The 18,593-nt window shown below is 46.6% G+C and overlaps 1 protein-coding gene and 1 long non-coding RNA gene across 5 annotated transcripts in view; one reads left to right on the forward strand and one right to left on the reverse strand.

Moving 5' to 3' along the window:
• Positions 1–741: 741 nt before the first annotated feature.
• On the forward strand, positions 742–5,338 carry LOC135911682 (uncharacterized). The gene is made up of 3 exons (XR_010567420.1): positions 742–898; positions 3,219–3,330; positions 5,180–5,338. It is a non-coding gene; the product is annotated as an uncharacterized lncRNA (long non-coding RNA).
• Positions 5,339–13,953: 8,615 nt separating this feature from the next.
• Positions 13,954–18,593, reverse strand: part of LOC135911683 (phospholipid-transporting ATPase ABCA3-like) — a 96,668-nt gene continuing 92,028 nt past the window's right edge. For 3 of the 4 annotated variants that reach the window (XM_065444026.1, XM_065444028.1, XM_065444025.1), the window contains one exon: positions 13,955–14,543. In XM_065444026.1, coding sequence (XP_065300098.1) covers positions 14,169–14,543 — 375 coding nt within the window. In that variant the 3' untranslated portion in view covers positions 13,955–14,168. Of the gene's footprint in view, positions 14,544–18,593 lie in introns of all 4 variants that reach the window. The other variant, XM_065444027.1, reaches the window with a different exon arrangement.

The raw sequence follows: 18,593 nt of genomic DNA on the forward strand, positions 1-18,593 counted from the left end.
ACAATAAGCGATCGAAGTAAGCGTGATCAGAACGCACAAACATACGTTTCAGAGCCACCAATGCACGGCTTGCAGGTCTCCGAGAAAAAGAGGATGGGCTGGTTGTTCTTGCGATGGTACGGTATACGAGAGTGGGTGAGGGCTCCGCACTGACCTTCTCGACGCACGCCCGATGAAGTGTGTCGACGAACCCTGCCTCGAGTCACTTTAGGAGCGTCGTTTGTCTTCTCGCCTTCGTCTGGTTAGTTCGTTCAACGAAACGAGTGAAAGACTACAAAAAAAAAATGATGTATTTTTTTTTCATCGTTGCCCTGGCAAGACCGCGGCGTATAGGACAACGGCTTCCACGAAAACCGTGCCCCGGCTTCAAGACCGTTCTTATTCATTTTTCCCTGCGGCAAGTTTAATAGCAACTGTTTTTGCCGAATTGTAATTCATTTCAGCGCACCACCGGCTTCCCCGAACCCAACCCTCTTATACCGCGGATGTTTACTTGCCGGCGGCCACCGCCATTTCGCTCGCTTGATTATTCTTTTTTCTAGAGTTGCGCTTTCTTTCAAGCGCGCAACGATATAACACGTGCTCGTAGGAGGCGCTGTGCCAGGACGGCCCGAATGCGTGCTCATCTGGGCTTAGCAGACGACGCCTGTGGTTGGGCGGAGCAGGCGGCAACAAACAAAACGAAGAGAGGAGAAAACCAATCAGAGTTGGCTTTGCGCACGGCAACCCATGGGCGCACCCTTTCCCTCTTGAAAAACAAAAGGCATCACAGTATAAATACGGGCTCACCGCTGCCGATGTGATTCTCACGTCTGTAGACGATCGGTGGAGCAGCGCCCTTATAGAAGCATACTTTACACCAGAGCTATAGACATGGACGGACCTTGCAAGTGTGGTGGTGAGACTGCGTCACTTTGGTCAATAATTTTTGCAAGCAATCGAGTAAAGCCAGAGACCGTGTTCATGAAGCCGCTTTTATGGCTTCACGTTGTTTTGGCTTTGTTATGTGTTATTAGCATGTCTTTCTTTTTTCCATCTTCCTGGATCATGCTTGACACTTTGGAATAACTTGCCCTATAGAGGCCTATTTTCGCATTTTTTTTGGCTTACTCGATAAATAATCCGTATTACAGTTTGCTTCTTGAGCATCACGGAACCATGCTCCTAAATTTAAAACCGGAATCAGCTACTCGAGACGACATGCGATGCAAAAATAAGAAAGAGTGAGATAATCACGATAACTAGCGGCCCAAATTTTTGTTCGTTTTCTTAAAGAGTAGGCTGGCTATACTTGCGGAGATTCGTCGATTCGTTCATCAGGTAGCGCGAAATTCGGCTAGTGCATTTACAGGTACGTAGATACTACTCGCATGTGCCAGTCAAAGAGTGAGTAGTTTTAAATTCTAAGATTGGAAATCGCCGAGAATCTACGTTTTAAGAAACTACGTGTATAGTCTTATTGGTGACTAATTTAAGTCTTAATGTACTGAAATGGAGGCACCCTAACATTGGCAAGCATACGCTGTCCGCGTGTTTTTCAGTTTTATACTCAATCCCGCAAGTCGTTTGCAGCACTGTGCAATCCACAGGACTCCATAGCCACTAGGATGGCCGAATGTCCCTTGAGATGTGTTCATCCGCGACGCGTCTTCTGCATAGCGGTTGCTGAATTCGAAGTATGCGATGATTATGCGCAAAGGCCCTATCATGTCATGCCCATCATATACCAAGCAAAAACAAAACTCTCTAATTGTGCCAATGTGCGCCTTGTCCCTTCGGCGGCGCTGTAAATGACTTGTGAGATGCAGTATAGGTGCGAAGAACTGTTCTAACCGGAGATATTAAAGGGACATGTAAAGAGAAGCACTAAGTTCAGACTGGTAGAGTATGCACTGAAAAAAAAAGTGTATATATATATAACTTTGCCGTAATAAGCTCATTAATCGAAAACGCCGGTTGAAGCGCCATTTTTTTCAATATCACGCCGAAACCCCAGCGTCATTGCTTCAGTGGGACAAGCGGGATTTCAGTGTATTTTTTGCATTTGGGTTGCTGTGGGCTTAGTAGATGCTCTTGAAACTTACCAAGTTACGTGTTGGGCTCACTTAGAATACAATGTAGTTCACCTTACCGGAATATAGTTGACTAGTCCCATGCAAGGCCGTCGAAATTTATCACGTCGCAAACAGCTGAAGTGCGAACGTAAAGACCGCCCATTTTTCATTTTTTGAGTATTTTCTATCTTATCAGGCCTCTTCTCGCAGTAAGAGCGGCTGTTTTTGGTGAACAGTGGAAGAAGGGTAGGTTACTATAATGCAGCTCAGATACTTTTGTCCTTCTAGTGTTTGATTAAGATGGGCGGCTGAGCGTTGTCAATGAGGAATGATCGGTGTATTAAAATACCATCTTGCCCAAATGTAAAAGCACATTCGATTGACTGATTGATTAGTGGCATGTCGCCTCATCGATTCAGGCGACATACCACTGAGACTGTTTTCGTACTATAACAATTGAAATTCTTCGCCGGGCAGTCAGTCTGACTCACGAGCCACAAACTCAGAGAGCACAATTATGACGCTGAAGAAGGCGCAAGGGGGCCGTATATAGTGGGGAGGATAATTAAGAGCCGGTTTTCCAAGCGCAACGATCACACTAGGACGTAGGAGCATTAACGTCGCGACGGGGCAGGCGAGGCGAAAACTTAAAAAAACAAAGACAACACAAAGTAATAAAACAAATTCGTAAGCACTCACTGTAGAGACATTTCTCGTGCGAAGTACGCCCTTATAATACATGTTTTCTGTGCAAAAATGCGTGACGTGACGTGTGAAGAAGCTCTGTCTCGAGATCTCGTCTTCAATCATGTCTGTGGTTCGTCAGTAATCAGGGCCTGTATTCACAAAACTTTCTTACCCTATCTAAAAGCGTTCGCGCCAGCCAATACCGATGTAGGAAATACTATTAGCGAAGGCGATCAGCCAACGAAAAACAGAACTTAGGAACGAAGAGCTTTGTGAATTCGGCCTCTGGTTATCTCGCATGTAGATGGTGGTTCTAGATGTCTAAGTGGCCGTTTTTTTTTCCATAGTGCCCGACTCTCGATTTGATGTTTGCTGCACATTTTATCTAGTCGATGGCGCTTACATGGGAGCGTCCCCAGTTAACGTTGACAGAACTCGTTCGTGCCGTAACGTGTTCTTTCGCTTTTTTACCCGCAGACCCAAACTGCCGCTGCACATCGTCCTGCCAGTGCGGCTCGGGGCGATGCGGCTGCGGAAGATGCAGCAAGTAGCGTCGCACGTGCACGCATGGGGAAACACTGGGGAAAAGGTGAGCACGCAATAAAACAACAACAACAAAGAAATAAGACGATCGAAGGCAGGTGTTGCACCAGATGGCAGCGCAATGACTGAACGTGAAGCCACGCGATGTCATTCTTGGGACAGCGCAACTAAAATTAAAGAATGAAAAGAAACACAGATAGAAATATCTGACTAAAGCTTCTGTCATGAAATAATTTCGCCATTAAACATAGCTGGTGGTTTGCAGCTGTGTATGTGTACGTAATCTCTTTCTGTTTTATTGTTTTTCACTTTGCGCCAAAGAAATATAAATCGGTAACCTACACACCGACTTTCACAACAACAAAATGGACTTTTGGGCTCGTTGCTCTTGCATTCTAACTCAGGGGTGATCATTTTTTTAAAAGTTCCACGCAATTTTTAAAAATCGCTTGTTGCAGGTACCGTAATTCTGGTTTTTCAGCAGGATTATTCAGAGAGGTCGACATTGCGTGAGGAATGGAAACACATATTCAAAGAATTAACTGAAATTCACTAATTACGCTAATTATTTCATATGTATGGCACATATGGAAATTTAGGAATTGTAGCCGGTCAGTTTTCGAGGCGGGTCCACTTGGCATAAATTTCTAGGGTACCAGCAGTTTGGAGATATGTGCCGTCAAACTCGCCGTAAAAATGCACTGTTGTTCCATTTACTTTTTTTAAAACAAAACATTGTTTTATACTTTGAGGCAAAAAAGCACATGGAATGCCCATGTATTTCATCCGACACTTTGGGAAATAATATCTAGAAATTGGTGTCATCCTGGAAATCCATTTCAAGTGAATTCGTCTTGCGAGCTACCCAGCTACAATCCTTATAGGGTAACTTAGCGCCCAATGCTGGCCGGACACGCCCGTCTGTGTCTGTTTGTTACAGCATGTTATACTGTATAAGTAACTTGAACAATAGTTCCTAATGACGAGTTCTGCGCCGGCTAAGCAACTCAGCGGGCGTCTTGTTTCAATTAGAATTAATCGTTCAATATATCTGGTGTAGTAAATAATTATGAAATGATTTTTCCACTCAAACGTCTCCCTAGGCTATACACAATTACCGTATTTACTCGATTCTAAACACCCCCTTTCTTTCACGATCGCGATGCCCAAAGTGAGGGGGGGTGCTTAGATTCGAGAAATCTAGAATGACCCCCCCCCCCCCCCACTGCCTCTTTTCGCTGGGACATCACGACGACACGGGTGCGAAAAATAACATTTTATTTTGCAAACATTGAAAAGAAGAATCGGTGCACACAGTGAACCCACCGCTTGTGTCGGATGCAGCGCATACACTGCCACTCGAGTTCATCGCACCGCTTGAACCGCCGCTCTCGGTATCCCACAGCAGGTCGTCTTCCGTTCCGTCAAAGTTGTTTGTGATGGAGCAGTTCTTAAATGATTTGACCACAACGTCCACTTGGACCCGCTTCCAAGCGTCCGAAATCCTCTTTGCGATGGTTGATGGGGACGCTTTCTGCAGCTTTTGCCATACATCCGTATACAGTCAGGCTGTACGGCGTACTCGCGCCGCGGACGCCATGCCACCTCGGGACTCCGACTGCTCCGGCTCGATGACAGAGTGAGCAAGCGCCCTGCGGCCTTGGCCACGCGCGCTTCCTAACAAATAGAGGGGGGAGAGGTGTGCTTAGATTCGCATGCAAACTTTTTTCCCGATTCTTTCGCGAAAATAGAGGGGGGTACTTAGAATCGGAATGTGCTTAGAATCGCGAAAATACGGTATATGTTGGGTTTTGTGGGGTGCAAGAAATATTTTATCGCACAGTAAACAACACACCTGATCTCTGTTCTAACAATGTTGTTTTTATTGTCTGCAGATGCAACTCGGAGCAGAGTCATCGAATAAAAAAAAGAAAAAAAAACGGAAACGACATCTAAGCGACTTTGACGGTTCCAGCTGCTGCTCAAACAGTGATGAAGCTTAATCGCGGCGTGAGGAGCGGCGAATAATAATAAAAAGACGCAATGCGAGAAAATGAGACTGTGGCCTCTTCCTTTATTCTGTGACATTTAAATGCTTGGCCCTTCTATGCTTCGGTGTTTGCACGCACGTCTGGACGCCATGGCCTGCTTCCTTCAATGAAGGCACAATCATCATTAGTAACTACGTTTCACACGTCGGACACTTTGAAGCCCCTTTGAAAATAAACCGGGGACTAAGAAGTGATAGTAACACCCTTGTACAATGTGTACCTGCCGATAGTGTTTTCGTGAAGTTCGAGCAAGGTTACTTGAAGTTATCAAAACCACAAGCAACGCCCTTACGAAGATGGAGATCCTAGTGACTCAATGATAGTCACCTTGTGACTATCAGGTGATGTGATTTAGATTTGCGCCAAGCATTGCTCTGGGATGCCGCCAGGGTAAAACAATCTGCAAAATGGCGATGTCAGTCGATGACGATGACTTCGGGATATTCTGCCCGAGCAACTTTTGTGTTCCAATTTTGGAATCAGCTCTCCGCGACTGGTCAATTTTTTCTTATGGGCCTGTCTGTAACGATACGTAAGGAAAACCGCCAAAGCTCCTCATCTGATATGAGCTGTAAACGCCGATTATGCGTAATTAGACCGAACAAAGGAAAAATATTTTTTTGATTGTACACCTTTTTTTCACCATCATGCCTTAAGTGGTCAAATGATATCGAGCAGCGCCTACTTCACCTGTCTGTCCCGCGACGTCACAAAACCGTGAGAACTCACCGCGTCAAACGGACGTGTACGCGTTATAGATGCATTAATACGCCGAACTAAATTGGATTTTTTTGGAATAGCTGGCGACTGCCGTGTTCCAAATGAATAGAAGACGGCTGCTTGCCAGTCGCTTTGGCAGTGACTACTCGCAGCTGCCGGGGACAATGAATTTATTTGTGTTTAATAAAAAAAAATTTGCAAGGCAGTATGACGTTGGCGACCCCTTTCAGCGCAAACACGACAGCGCTATGCCATTTTCTCTGCTGAGGATCCGATTTAGCTGCATTTTTACCCTTGTCAGGATTGGGGGCTCAATCCCATCGTCCGTGGTCCTTTGCCAAGATTGGAGTACGGCATGAATTCGAAGGTAGCTGGCCCATGCCGTCGTCCAACTTATTTACGCTGAGATCGTTGATGAAGTGAAGAACTGCTTCTCATCGAGAACGAGGAAAAAGGGTTTATTTACAGAAATTAAATCAGTCTAACATGACTGCTTGAGAAAAAGAGTAACAGTCCAACATGACTGCATGAGAGAAGTGACTCAGTCTAACATGACTGCTCAAGAGAAGTGTCCTCAGCATTCGCACCACCACAGATTTTATACACTCGATGCGCCGGTCCTACGACGCGGCGACTGTTCGTTTACTCATCACCAACTCGCCGCTGCTCTGCAGACCAGTTTACGTACACAAAGGCAACCGCGCTCTGTACACAGAGGCAACCGCGCGGGGTGCCGTTCCGGGAAACTATCGGCGCCGATCGAGGGTCGCTCGTTGTTCCGTGCTAGGCCGAAGCGTGCGACGCTCCAAAATACGTCGTCCCCACGGCAGCTTGTCCATGCGTGTCAAATCAGCTCCGCGTTGGGGAACTCCGGAATCATTGTTCACACACCGAACTAGTTCCGTCACAATGTCGAAGGGGCTGGAGTAAGGCGGCGGATTCCAGCGCAAAGGCCGCTTCTTTGAACGCCTCCCAGCTGCAGCGACGGAGAGGGAGAGGTGCGCGTCGTGTCGCCCTGTCGTAACTGTGTGGCAATCTTCTTTCACAGCTCGCCATTCTTGACAGCGCCTCCAGGGCCCGGAAAGTCTCGACTGTCTAGCGCTGACAACCGCTAGGCAGGAAGAGAACGGCTGCTGGTCAGGGGGGGATTGATGTCTTGGCTCGCAGCGACCACTTGTGCATTGATGTCACCGCCCCAAAACATCCAACAAGGACAGGCAACTGCAAAATGAATCCCACAACACGGCTCTGCGCCGAGATGACGCGCATTGGCTCTCACTTTAGACTCGCTAGGCTTCAAAAAAAACAACAACAACATAAGTGCAGAAACAAAAAAAAATGCTACATTTCACTATGCCAATTTCTGAAGCAAATTCCTGCTGACAAATTCAGCAATTAATGGAGGGAATTCTGCTGAATGAGAGGGGATTTTCTTCGCCTAAAGAAAAGCTAACACTAGTAACCCCAAAATTTAGGCGGGACCCTCAAACGCAGAATTCAAATTAGCCTGCTCAAACCGTCCGCATTGCTATGCAACTTTCCCTTCTTATATCTAACGGAGAAGTTGTACTCTTGGAGAGTGAGGCTCCATCGGAGCAAGCGGCCGTTTTTGTGTGACATTTGATTGAGCCACGTCAGAGGACAGTGGTCGGTCTCGAAGATGAACTTCGCTCCGTACAAGTAACACGACAACTTCTGGGCGGCCCAAACCAAACAAGCGCATTCCTTCTCTGAAGCGCTGTAGGCTTCCTCTCTTACATTTAGTTTGCGGCTGGTGTAGAGGATAGGATGCTCCTCGTTATCGTCGCCGACCTGACTAAGTACGACGCCCATACTTCTGTCGCTTGCGTCGCATTGAACTATGAATTCCTTTGTGTAGTCTGGCGCGCGAAGCACAGGGCGAGAAACCAATAGCGTTTTCAAACTTTGGAAAGCGTTCTCTTTGTCCTTATCCCAGTGTACGTTACTCGGTGCTCCCTTTCGGATGGCGTCTGTTAATGGACTTGCCAATTGCGAGTAATTCGAAATGTACCGTTGATAGTACCCCACAAGTCCCAAAAATGAACGAAGGTCCGTTTTCGGGCGCGGCTGAGAAAATTCTCCAATCGTAGCTATTTTCAGCTCAGCCGGCCGTCTCATGTCCTGACCGACAACATGGCCCAGATAAGTAACCTGCGAACAACCAAACCTACACTTTTCCGCTTTCATCGTTAAGTCGACTTTAAACGTACGAAGCCTCGCATTCTTGTCGTAATAGAATTTGGCGTTCCTTTGAGCTATTTCCATGTTCTTTCCGACTAGTTCTCGGGTTGCGCTTAGCCGTTCCAGTAAATTTAGCACGTATTCAACCACGGTTGGACTCTCCCCTCTTTCCTCCCACATCTCTCTTAACATTCTCAGTGGAGACCGGAGTGTCCTCCCATACACTAGTTCTGCTGGTGAGAACCCTGTCGCCTCATGTGGAACCGTTCGCAAAGCAAACAAAGTTGCCGGCAGACAGTTCTCCCAGTCCTCCTTGTGCTCGTAACAGAGCGCACGCAAAACTCGCTTAAGCACCGAATGCCACCTCTCTACACTGTTTGACTGAGGGTGATAGACAGAACTGTGTATTAACTTTACCCCGCACTTTTGCAAGAATGTGGAAGTCAGTGCGCTCGTGAATACTGACCCTTGATCTGCCTGAATTTCGGCTGGAAACCCAACTCGTGCAAACACTGTCAAAAGCGCGTCTACTACTTCGGTGGAGCTGAGCTCTTTCAAAGGGATTGCTTCTGGAAACTTGGTAGCCGGACACAGCATGGTAAACAAGTACCTGTAGCCTGATTTTGTTTTTGGAAGAGGCCCTACCGTGTCTATTACCAGTCGTCTGAAAGGCTCTGTTATTAAGGGCACTACCTTCAGTGGAGCTCTCCAAGTCTCTCCTGGTTTACCAGAACGCTGGCAGGCGTCGCATGATCTTACAAAGTTTTCTACATCTTTGAAACAGCCAGGCCAGTAGTATTCCATAAGCAATCTTTCCTTTGATTTGTTTATGCCTAGGTGGCCGGACCACCCATTTCCATGACAAAGACTCAAAAGGTCCTCCCGATACTTAGTAGGTATGACTAACTGATCTAAAATCCTACCCTTTCGATCTCTGTAATGCCGATACAACAATCCTCCTCTCTCATGTATTGTTACGTTGCGCCTAGCAATGCCTTCTTTAGCGGTGTCATGTAATTTTGCTAAGCTCTCATCATTCTTTTGCTCAGCTGCCAGTGACTCTCTATCCACGCGTAAGAGTTGATCAAAGTTCTTTGAGGCCGGTGATAATAACGACCCTGTCTCGCTTGTGAGCGCGTCTGCTTCCTCTTCCTGCAGGCTAGAACTCTGACACTCTAGTGCTACGCTCTCATTGAGCTGGTCAACTGGCAGGCTCTCCTCAACTGTTCTTTTGTCCCTCGGGCCTAGCTCGGATTCGGGTATTGAAGCTATCCCCTTTTCTGCTTCAGCTGGAGGAGCTTGAGCATTTTCAGCCGAAAGCGCCGCGATCTTACGAGCTTGGCCTCGGGTCAATGCCTGTACTATGCCCTCTCCCAGTTTGAGCCCTCTGTCACGCAGTAACTGATTCGAGCGATTCGAAAAGATGTAGGGATACTGCAGTGACAAAAATTTGGAAACTGCAGCCTCAGTCTCTAGCTCCCCGAATGGTCCACTGATTTTGACTTTGGCCATGGGCAGACACACGCTGTGTTCTTCTACAACCTGTTTTATCCATGCTACTTCTCCGGTGAAGTCATCTACCATCACGTAAGACGGATGGACAATGTCCAGCGTGGCGGCACTGTCTCTTAGCACTCGGCATGGTTTTCCATTAACTTGCAGGTCGTGGAGATATGGACTTAAAAGTTCCATATTCTCATCTTTTTCCTCCACGTAGGAAAAAACTACGCTAGACTTCTCGCAGTTTACAGCTATATGTCCCAGTTTGTGGCATTTGTAACAGCGAATTGGTCTAACAGATTCGAATTTTCTTTTCTGTTCTTTTTGTGCGGTTTCTCCGTTAAGTTTCTCCTCGCTGTTTTCTGCGGGCTTTTCCGCCATGTCTACAGGCTCGGATCGTCTAGTTTGCGCACCCTTTTTGAACGGAAATGGTTTCCGCGGTCCATTTCGACCGTCCCAGTTTCCCTCCTCGGCGTTCAACTTTCTACGGGTTGCGTACTCTTCGGCTAATTCAGCCGCCCTTTCCACAGTGTTTACATTACCTCTGTCTTGCACCCACAGTTTCACAGCTTGGGGGATGGTTTTGTAAAACTGCTCTAGACACATGCATTCAATGATCATGTCTCTGCTGTCGTACGCTTCCGCGCTTTTAAGCCACTCGACTAGGTTGGCCTTTAAGCTATATGCAAACTCCGGATAGCCCTCGCTATCTTTCTTGCCTGTGCTCCTAAACCTTTGCCGAAAAGCTTCGGCTGAAAGGCGGTATTTCTTCAGGAGACTAGCCTTAACTTTTGCATAATCATATGCATCCTGCACACTCAGTCTGGCGATTACTTCCGCCGCCTCACACGGCAACATAGACAGCAACCGCTGTGGCCATGTACTCGGGCCGAAGTTCATCTTCTCGCAAGTCCTTTCAAAATTACTTAGGAACAAGCCTATGTCGGTCCCGACCTCAAATGGCTTTTATAGCCTGTCCATGCGGTACGATTCTGCCTCACTTGATCGACCCAGAGCGCCTTCACTTCCTTGAGGCAACTCCAAACGTTTGCTTTCAAGTTGAAGTTGCATTTTCCTTAACTGAAACTCGCGATCTTTATCGCGTTCCTCTCTCTCTCCGTTTTCTCTGTCCCGTTCTTCTCTTTCTTTTTCCCGTTTCTCTCTCTTTTTGAGAAGTTCCAATCCCATTTCAATATCTTGCTCAGTGGCCTGATTGGAAATTAGCTCCAATAATTCGGATTTGAGCATTTCCTTGCGTACATCTAGGCCCAGTTCCTCACCAACAATCAACAACTCGTCTCTCAACAGTGTCCTTAACTCCATGACTGCTGCTTTACTGCCTTGATTCTGCTCTCTAAATCTAGCTAGGAAAACACAACCTAGCTAACACACAACAATCTAGCTTCCCTACTGTTCTAAACAGAACAACCACAAAATGAAGCCTAGAGAGTCAAAGCAAAAACCAAGCACTCACCGCAGATACAGCACCATGTCGCAAAGTACATCTCACCGCTGTCAGCCAGTTGTCAGGATTGGGGGCTCAATCCCATCGTCCGTGGTCCTTTGCCAAGATTGGAGTACGGCATGAATTCGAAGGTAGCTGGCCCATGCCGTCGTCCAACTTATTTACGCTGAGATCGTTGATGAAGTGAAGAACTGCTTCTCATCGAGAACGAGGAAAAAGGGTTTATTTACAGAAATTAAATCAGTCTAACATGACTGCTTGAGAAAAAGAGTAACAGTCCAACATGACTGCATGAGCGAAGTGACTCAGTCTAACATGACTGCTCAAGAGAAGTGTCCTCAGCATTCGCACCACCACAGTTTTTATACACTCGATGCGCCGGTCCTACGACGCGGCGACTGTTCGTTTACTCATCACCAACTCGCCGCTGCTCTGCAGACCAGTTTACGTACACAAAGGCAACCGCGCTCTGTACACAGAGGCAACCGCGCGGGGTGCCGTTCCGGGAAACTATCGGCGCCGATCGAGGGTCGCTCGTTGTTCCGTGCTAGGCCGAAGCGTGAGAAGCTCCAAAATACGTCGTCCCCACGGCAGCTTGTCCATGCGTGTCAAATCAGCTCCGCGTTGGGGAACTCCGGAATCATTGTTCACACACCGAACTAGTTCCGTCACAATGTCGAAGGGGCTGGAGTAAGGCGGCGGATTCCAGCGCAAAGGCCGCTTCTTTGAACGCCTCCCAGCTGCAGCGACGGAGAGGGAGAGGTGCGCGTCGTGTCGCCCTGTCGTAACTGTGTGGCAATCTTCTTTCACAGCTCGCCATTCTTGACACCCTTCCGATGCATGAAAACGTGACTTCCGATCAGACACCGAAAGCTAAGCAAGAAGAAGTGGGCCAATCGCAGACGTTGGCACCACCCTCCTCGTTAGGTTAATTACTTTAACTGCGCTGTCCCCACCCTACCTGAAATCCTCTCCTCTTCTAGACGCTCCTCGCCTCTGGTCAGACAATTAGGTAACACAAATCTGTCTAGCGAGGCAATGCTATTCGATTTGAAAGCAAACAGAAGTAACCTCCTTTGAACGAGGAGAACGTTTCATTGGCCCGTTCAGATAACGGTGCGAGTCAGCGCCCGATGCTGGCGTCAGCGCTTACGTAAAGTTTACGCCTGGCAACTGCAATAAAAACATATTGGAATAGTTTTACGGTATAGGGCCTCAGCTGGGAAAGTCCATTTCGTGTTTTTTTTATACGCAAGTTTGCCATGTCCTGGAAGTAAAAGAACACGTTATTCAGCTTCATGGTGTCACGCCATCGACTGTGCGTGCTCACCCTCTCGTACTACGCGAGCCAGTCTTCGACGACGTGGTAATGGTTGTCTTTGTCGCTGAACACAGTGGGGTCTCTTTGGCGAGGCGCGCCGGAGCTAAGGACGGCCGGTGGTGGTGGCGTCTGCTGCATGGGGCGCATCGGCCGGCATGATCGACTGCACGTGCGGGATCCAGGGTGCAGGCGTTGCGGTGACCGCATTACATCGGCTACTTGAAAAGATGTGTATTGGACGTGCGCCGTGAATCTAGAGAGGCCCGCAGCGAAGAGCACTGGTTCAGGTTGAGCACTGTCTCGCACACCGAGTTTGCGATCTTGCTTGCTCCTGGGCTGTGTTCCTGTTCATTGTAGATGGAACAAACCAGCGCGTACACTGTAGTGGAGTTAGCCAAGTTCTCGCTCGTGTGAAATGCTTCAGCATTTACTTGAAAGGTGAAAAGTCACAAGCGTTCGGCCTTCCCCGCGGGTTTGCCTCTACGCAATATCGCCAAGAACAACATTACTTGGCCTCGGCGAACTTACGGGAACTAGTACATCCCACACATGACTGATGGCCATGAGAGGTCGCGTGTCTTGCTGCGCAGGTGCAGGTAAGAAAGTGGAGTGACGGTACGCGAGAAATAGTGCAGCGTGACAATGCGAAATCTCTATTGAGAAAGTTATAATCAGAAGGAATTGCCTTGTATGGTTTGGCAGTACGATTGAAGTTGAACTGCGCTTGTGACATTGCATCAATATTGCCACAGGGCTGGTGGTAAAAACTAAATAATCTATGAGTGACTGCGTGCCTGCTGCACTGTATGAACAAAATGAGTGCACGAAACTTTGAAGAAATATTTGCACAACAAGGACAGTGAGACATAAAATGTTAAGAAAATATATGCTCCGAAAACTTTTGGTAATGGCATTTACATACGAACCCACAGCAAACGAGTAATAAGAAAAGCAAACATTGTGCAGCATACATAGGATTGTGAATTTCAACAATTCATTAAAAAGAAAGAAAGACAAAAATGACGAGAGAATCAACAGCCAGTCGCTGTGCCTTGAGACGCTGCTCTGGCTGTGAATTCTTCTCTATCTCTGCGTGGTCACTTACTGGAGTGACCTTCACCTCGAGATCGCGGAATTCACTTCGTTCCAAGAGAACTTTGCGGGCGTTCACAGTCAGCGTGGAATTAAGCGTTTGGAATCTGGCCGCCGTGGCCAAGCAAGACGTCGGCAGCAGCGGTTCACACGTCGTGAACACGTCCTGCAGGACGGTTTCTCTATTTAGCTTTTTCTCACGTTCTTCTTCGTTTGAGCAGGGAAGCTCACGCCCGAAGGCACGTTATACACAATCTTCTGTATGCGGATGTATCCATCTCCTCCATGTGGGTTATCAAACAGCGGTTCTCCTAAAGAAGAGCGAACTGGTTTTCTCGCGCAAAATAAGATCGACAGAAGAGGACATACTCAACAAGGACACCTAGTTAGTTCCACTTATGTATTTGCATGCGCATAAACAAGCCATTATAGTCTCGTCGCGGCGGAAATTCGGTGCGTGTTAACACGCACAAACTACGCGCGAAGGTTCGAGTCCAAGGATGCGTTGCCGGCGCACTCGAGTGCCTAAATTCTCAAGGCCGCACCGCCGCACCGCCCTTGGCCGTCGCAGCGCTGGTGGAAGGCGCAGCCCGTTTGGCTTGCGCGGTGGCGGCGGCGATCCCTTTGGATGTTCCTGCCGGAACAACGGCGTTAACTACGGCTGCCGCCGGCGTCGCCACCGCCGCCGCGTGGACCTTGGCGGCCGCCGGTGTAGAGTCGTGGGGCGCGGTGCCTGGGGGCGCAAGTGCTGGGCGGCGCGTATCGCGCACGAAGTCGATGAAGACCTCCTCGAGTCCCGTGCTGGATACGTTCACGTACTCGAGCTGGAAGTACCGGTGCAGCTGGTTGACGCGAGCGAAGAGCACGCTCCATTGGAGCATCTCTTTCATGGCGAACTGGAACAGGCCCTGCGGACGCGGGTGGCGGAGGTACAGTGAGACTTGTGCCATGGAAAAAAAAAAGAAAGCCAAAGAAATTTGGGCTACGGCACATTCGCATTATGAAGCACCCATAGTGAAGAGACTACGGATAAACCATAGGAAAAAGCCCGTGCCTTGTAAGATTGCTGTTGTTTACCAAACCCATTTGTCATGCGGCCTTTCGTACACATATGGCAGACAGGCCCATGCAGTATTATGAGGCTATCGGAGCACCAGAATTATTTAGACAAGAAATCTTTAAACCTGGCAGAGCACTGTGTAAACTGTTCTTTGATGACGCAAAAATCCTGTTTGTGCACAATGATATCATTACACGGGAAGTGGCGGACGCATTTTACATGAGAAAAGGTAGTGGGTGCGTTAGTCAGCCTTCCGTAAACTTATCTTCGAATGAAATGGGCTTGCTGAACCGGGATGAACAACCGTGTTAATCTCACCCGCGACCACGAGGCAATGTGTTGGCAATGACAAGTGCTTTTTCTCACATCGAGCATGCGCGCACGCTTGATGTTGTGCTGTAAAAACCATCGTGTATTTTCCAATAAACGCAGTTGGAAGTCGGCGCCGTGTGTGTACCATCCTCTATTCTGTTGTCCGGTGCACGTTTTTAGCGCTGTTTTTTAAACATTTTGGCTGAATCTCGACCAGCTGCGGTTGCATAAGAGGAAGCTTTACCTAGAGATCAAGTTGAATACATGTAAAACGCCGAAAACTTCATGAGGTGACCTCAAGACCGAGTTACGTGAAATTTGTTGCATTTGACAGCGGAAGTTGAATTATAGTGAGTTTAACAAGCTGAATTTCAATTTAGGCCTTCAAAAATTTACTGAAGAACGGAAAAATTTACAGAGATTAGCAATTTAGAAAAAAACAGAAGCGCAATGTTTACAAATCCGTAACTCTGCATGCACCATAAAGATATATCGCAGTTCTGTAAATTAGAGCATATAAAACGGACATTTCTGATACCTCAATTATGTGAATTTGGTGCGATGGTTACGGGGGTTTCGCAAAAGTTCTCCTGTGTACTAGTGGTGTACTTGAGAGCCGTGTATAATACATAACTTTTGTCTGCTTTATTCGTACTATTAGATGCAGTTCACCGAATAGTGATACGGTTCTTCATTGCTGAGTTACAAAGTTGTAAACACGGTAGTTTCGGTTTCCAAAGAGTTATTAAATACATTGCTGGCATAAATAACAATCTCGCTTCCAACAGTCACTAGATTTTAACGTTATATTTTACATACTATAAACCTCACGCAATGTGGTCATGTGGTTACCGAGAAAAACGATTTCTCCGATCCTATGTATTTGGATTGGAGCCCCCGTGCTAAAGCTTCCCCTTAATCTGCACTTAAATCTTACACGAGGGTGTTTGCATCGCACTGTGAAATAAATGCAGCCGCAGTGGCAGGAATCGAACCCGTCACCTCTAGCTCAGCAGCACAACGCCGTCAAAACTGTACCACCGTGTCATGTGCTTGTGCCAAGGGGATGATGCCAGAGAAAGTTTATTAGAACAAATAGCTTGTTTACAGATAATTCAGATAATCACACAACAATGTAGCCATGCATCTCATCACATGCCACTACTTGTCACATATGTTATTTCCCTGTTGCTAACAAGAGTTAGTAAATAAGGCAAGGGCAGTAAAGCAGGTACTATCATTGCGCTTACGAAAAGCAATTAGTAACTGTTACTACCCTTGCCTTTACCAACTCCAGTTACTGACAGCATAGTAAGATATGTGGCGAGCACTTACTACCGTAAAGGTAGCTAGTACTACTAGCTTTTTCCTAAGAGTGCAGTACATTTATTGTATTTTGCTTCTGCTGCTTCCTTCTTAATATTTATTGATTTTGGCAGCGCTCAGTATGATGTTTTTTTTGCAGGTTTTTGTAAGAGAGAAAAAGCAAAGAGAGAGATACTGTGAAGAGAAAGGGGTAGGCGACGCGCCTTTGTATTAGTGGGAGGAGAGAGCGAAGTCATGAATCATGCGTGTGAACACTTCAGATAACCATCGAAGAATATTTGCCGATGAACGACTATCCACGCCTCCCTATCGTGTAAAAATAACGCAGGAACCATTCAGCCTCAATTTTAACATGTCGCATCCGCTCGGTCTGCTTCGCGGTTATGGCTTTGCTCCGCTAATTGCACGCGCTCGCGGGTTCAACTCCCGGACATGGCGACCAAATTTTTATGGGAGCGAATTGCAAAAGAAAAACGGTTGTCTATTTAGGTTTATGTGCATGTTAAAGAACAATAGGTGCTAAAAATTATTTCGCAGTTCCTCACTACGGCGTGCCTCAAATATATGGAGGTTCTGGCACGTAAAGTTTGTCAACAATTCAGCAGTGGCACGTGCAATGTGTCATGAGAAGCGATATGTGGTTCGGAATGACTTAACCCGAACGCACCGAAAACCACGGTGAGCGCGCAAACACAGACCTCGTGTAACTGGGTAGGAAATCGCAACATTATTTGACAATTCATGTTAGTTCCACTTACAAAAAAAAAGGTTATCCGCGTTTACTTTAAAAGCCGGCGTTCCAGGGAAGTACAGGTCCAGTTCCGAGAAAAAGAAAATCGACCATTACAGTAGCGAAGCGCCGCTGTTGACCTACCAGAGCTTACCGACGACCAGTGATTGGCATAAGTTCGAAGCGCCGCTGTTGACCTACCAGAGCTTACCGACGACCAGTGATTGGCATAAGTTTGGTTGTTACTAAATATCTAGAATCTCTATTAGCTGTGCGAACAAAAATAGTAGTCTAACCAAAGTTACAGTAATGTGCGGCAGTGTCAACATTGTGAACAGTGTAGTATAAAGGTAACTTTTACATGAAACTAACCTTGTGACATTCGCGGGGCGTAAACATATACATTGCATATCGTCACACGTTTCATACGATAATAATTAATTAATTAATTATGGGGTTTTACGTGCCAAAACCACTTTCTGATTATGAGGCACGCCGTAGTGGAGGACTCCGGAAATTTCAACCACCTGGGAATCTTTAACGTGCACCTAAATCTAAGCACGCACACGGGTGTTTTCGCATTTCGCCCCCATCGAAATGCGGCCGCCGTGGCCGGGATTCGATCCCGGGACCTTGTGCTCAGCAGCCTAACACCATAGCCACTAAGCAACCAGGGCGGATGTTTCATGCGATAAAAATAAACACAATAGGACGCATCATATTTTATTTCTTTATTAGAAAGACTACAGTGCAGAATAAAAAATTTGGTGTATATATATATATATATATATATATATATATATATATATATATATATATATATTCTTTATTTTCATTTATTTTCACAATACTGCGGACATCTGTCCAAGCAGGAGGGGGCTACGTGAGCAGATACAAAAATAAGCAAACATACAATATATACAAGGGTTACAGTCAACAAGATTCATCAAGTAGGTGGCTGTAACCAGTGGGAATTTCCAGGTAGGGCATTCCAATCATTGATTGTTTTCGGAAAGAATGAGTTTTTGAAAATGTTTGTTCGTGCAAAGATCGGTTTTAAATACTGGCTGTGTTTGTGGCGGGAAATTCGAGATGTGTCCTTAATAATATAGTCACGCGGTTGTATTCCTAGTTTCCCGTAATAAAGCTGGCGAAGGAAGTTTAATGTGGCAGTTTTTCTTCGATCAGTTAGTGGTTCCAAGTTTGCGGCTTCCAGCATACTCGTTGGAGAATCACGTCGTTTGAAGCGCTTATAAATGAAGCGCGCGGCTAACCTTTGAATTCTTTCTAATTTTTCAATACCTGCCACTGTGTGAGGATCCCAAACGATACTCGAATATTATAAGAGAGGCTTAACGTACGTTTTATAAGCTTTTAATCTTAATGAGGATGTGGAGTCACCTAACTTAAACTTTAGAAATCCTAATCTTTTTCGGGCTGCACAGGTTATATTGTCTATGTGAGGCACCCAGGATAGACGTGAAGTTAATGTTATCCCCAAGTATTTGCAGTTTTCTACTTTCCTAATCT

This window comes from Dermacentor albipictus, chromosome 2, assembly GCF_038994185.2.
Source record: "Dermacentor albipictus isolate Rhodes 1998 colony chromosome 2, USDA_Dalb.pri_finalv2, whole genome shotgun sequence".
In the NCBI taxonomy this organism is placed as follows: Eukaryota; Metazoa; Arthropoda; class Arachnida; order Ixodida; family Ixodidae; genus Dermacentor; species Dermacentor albipictus.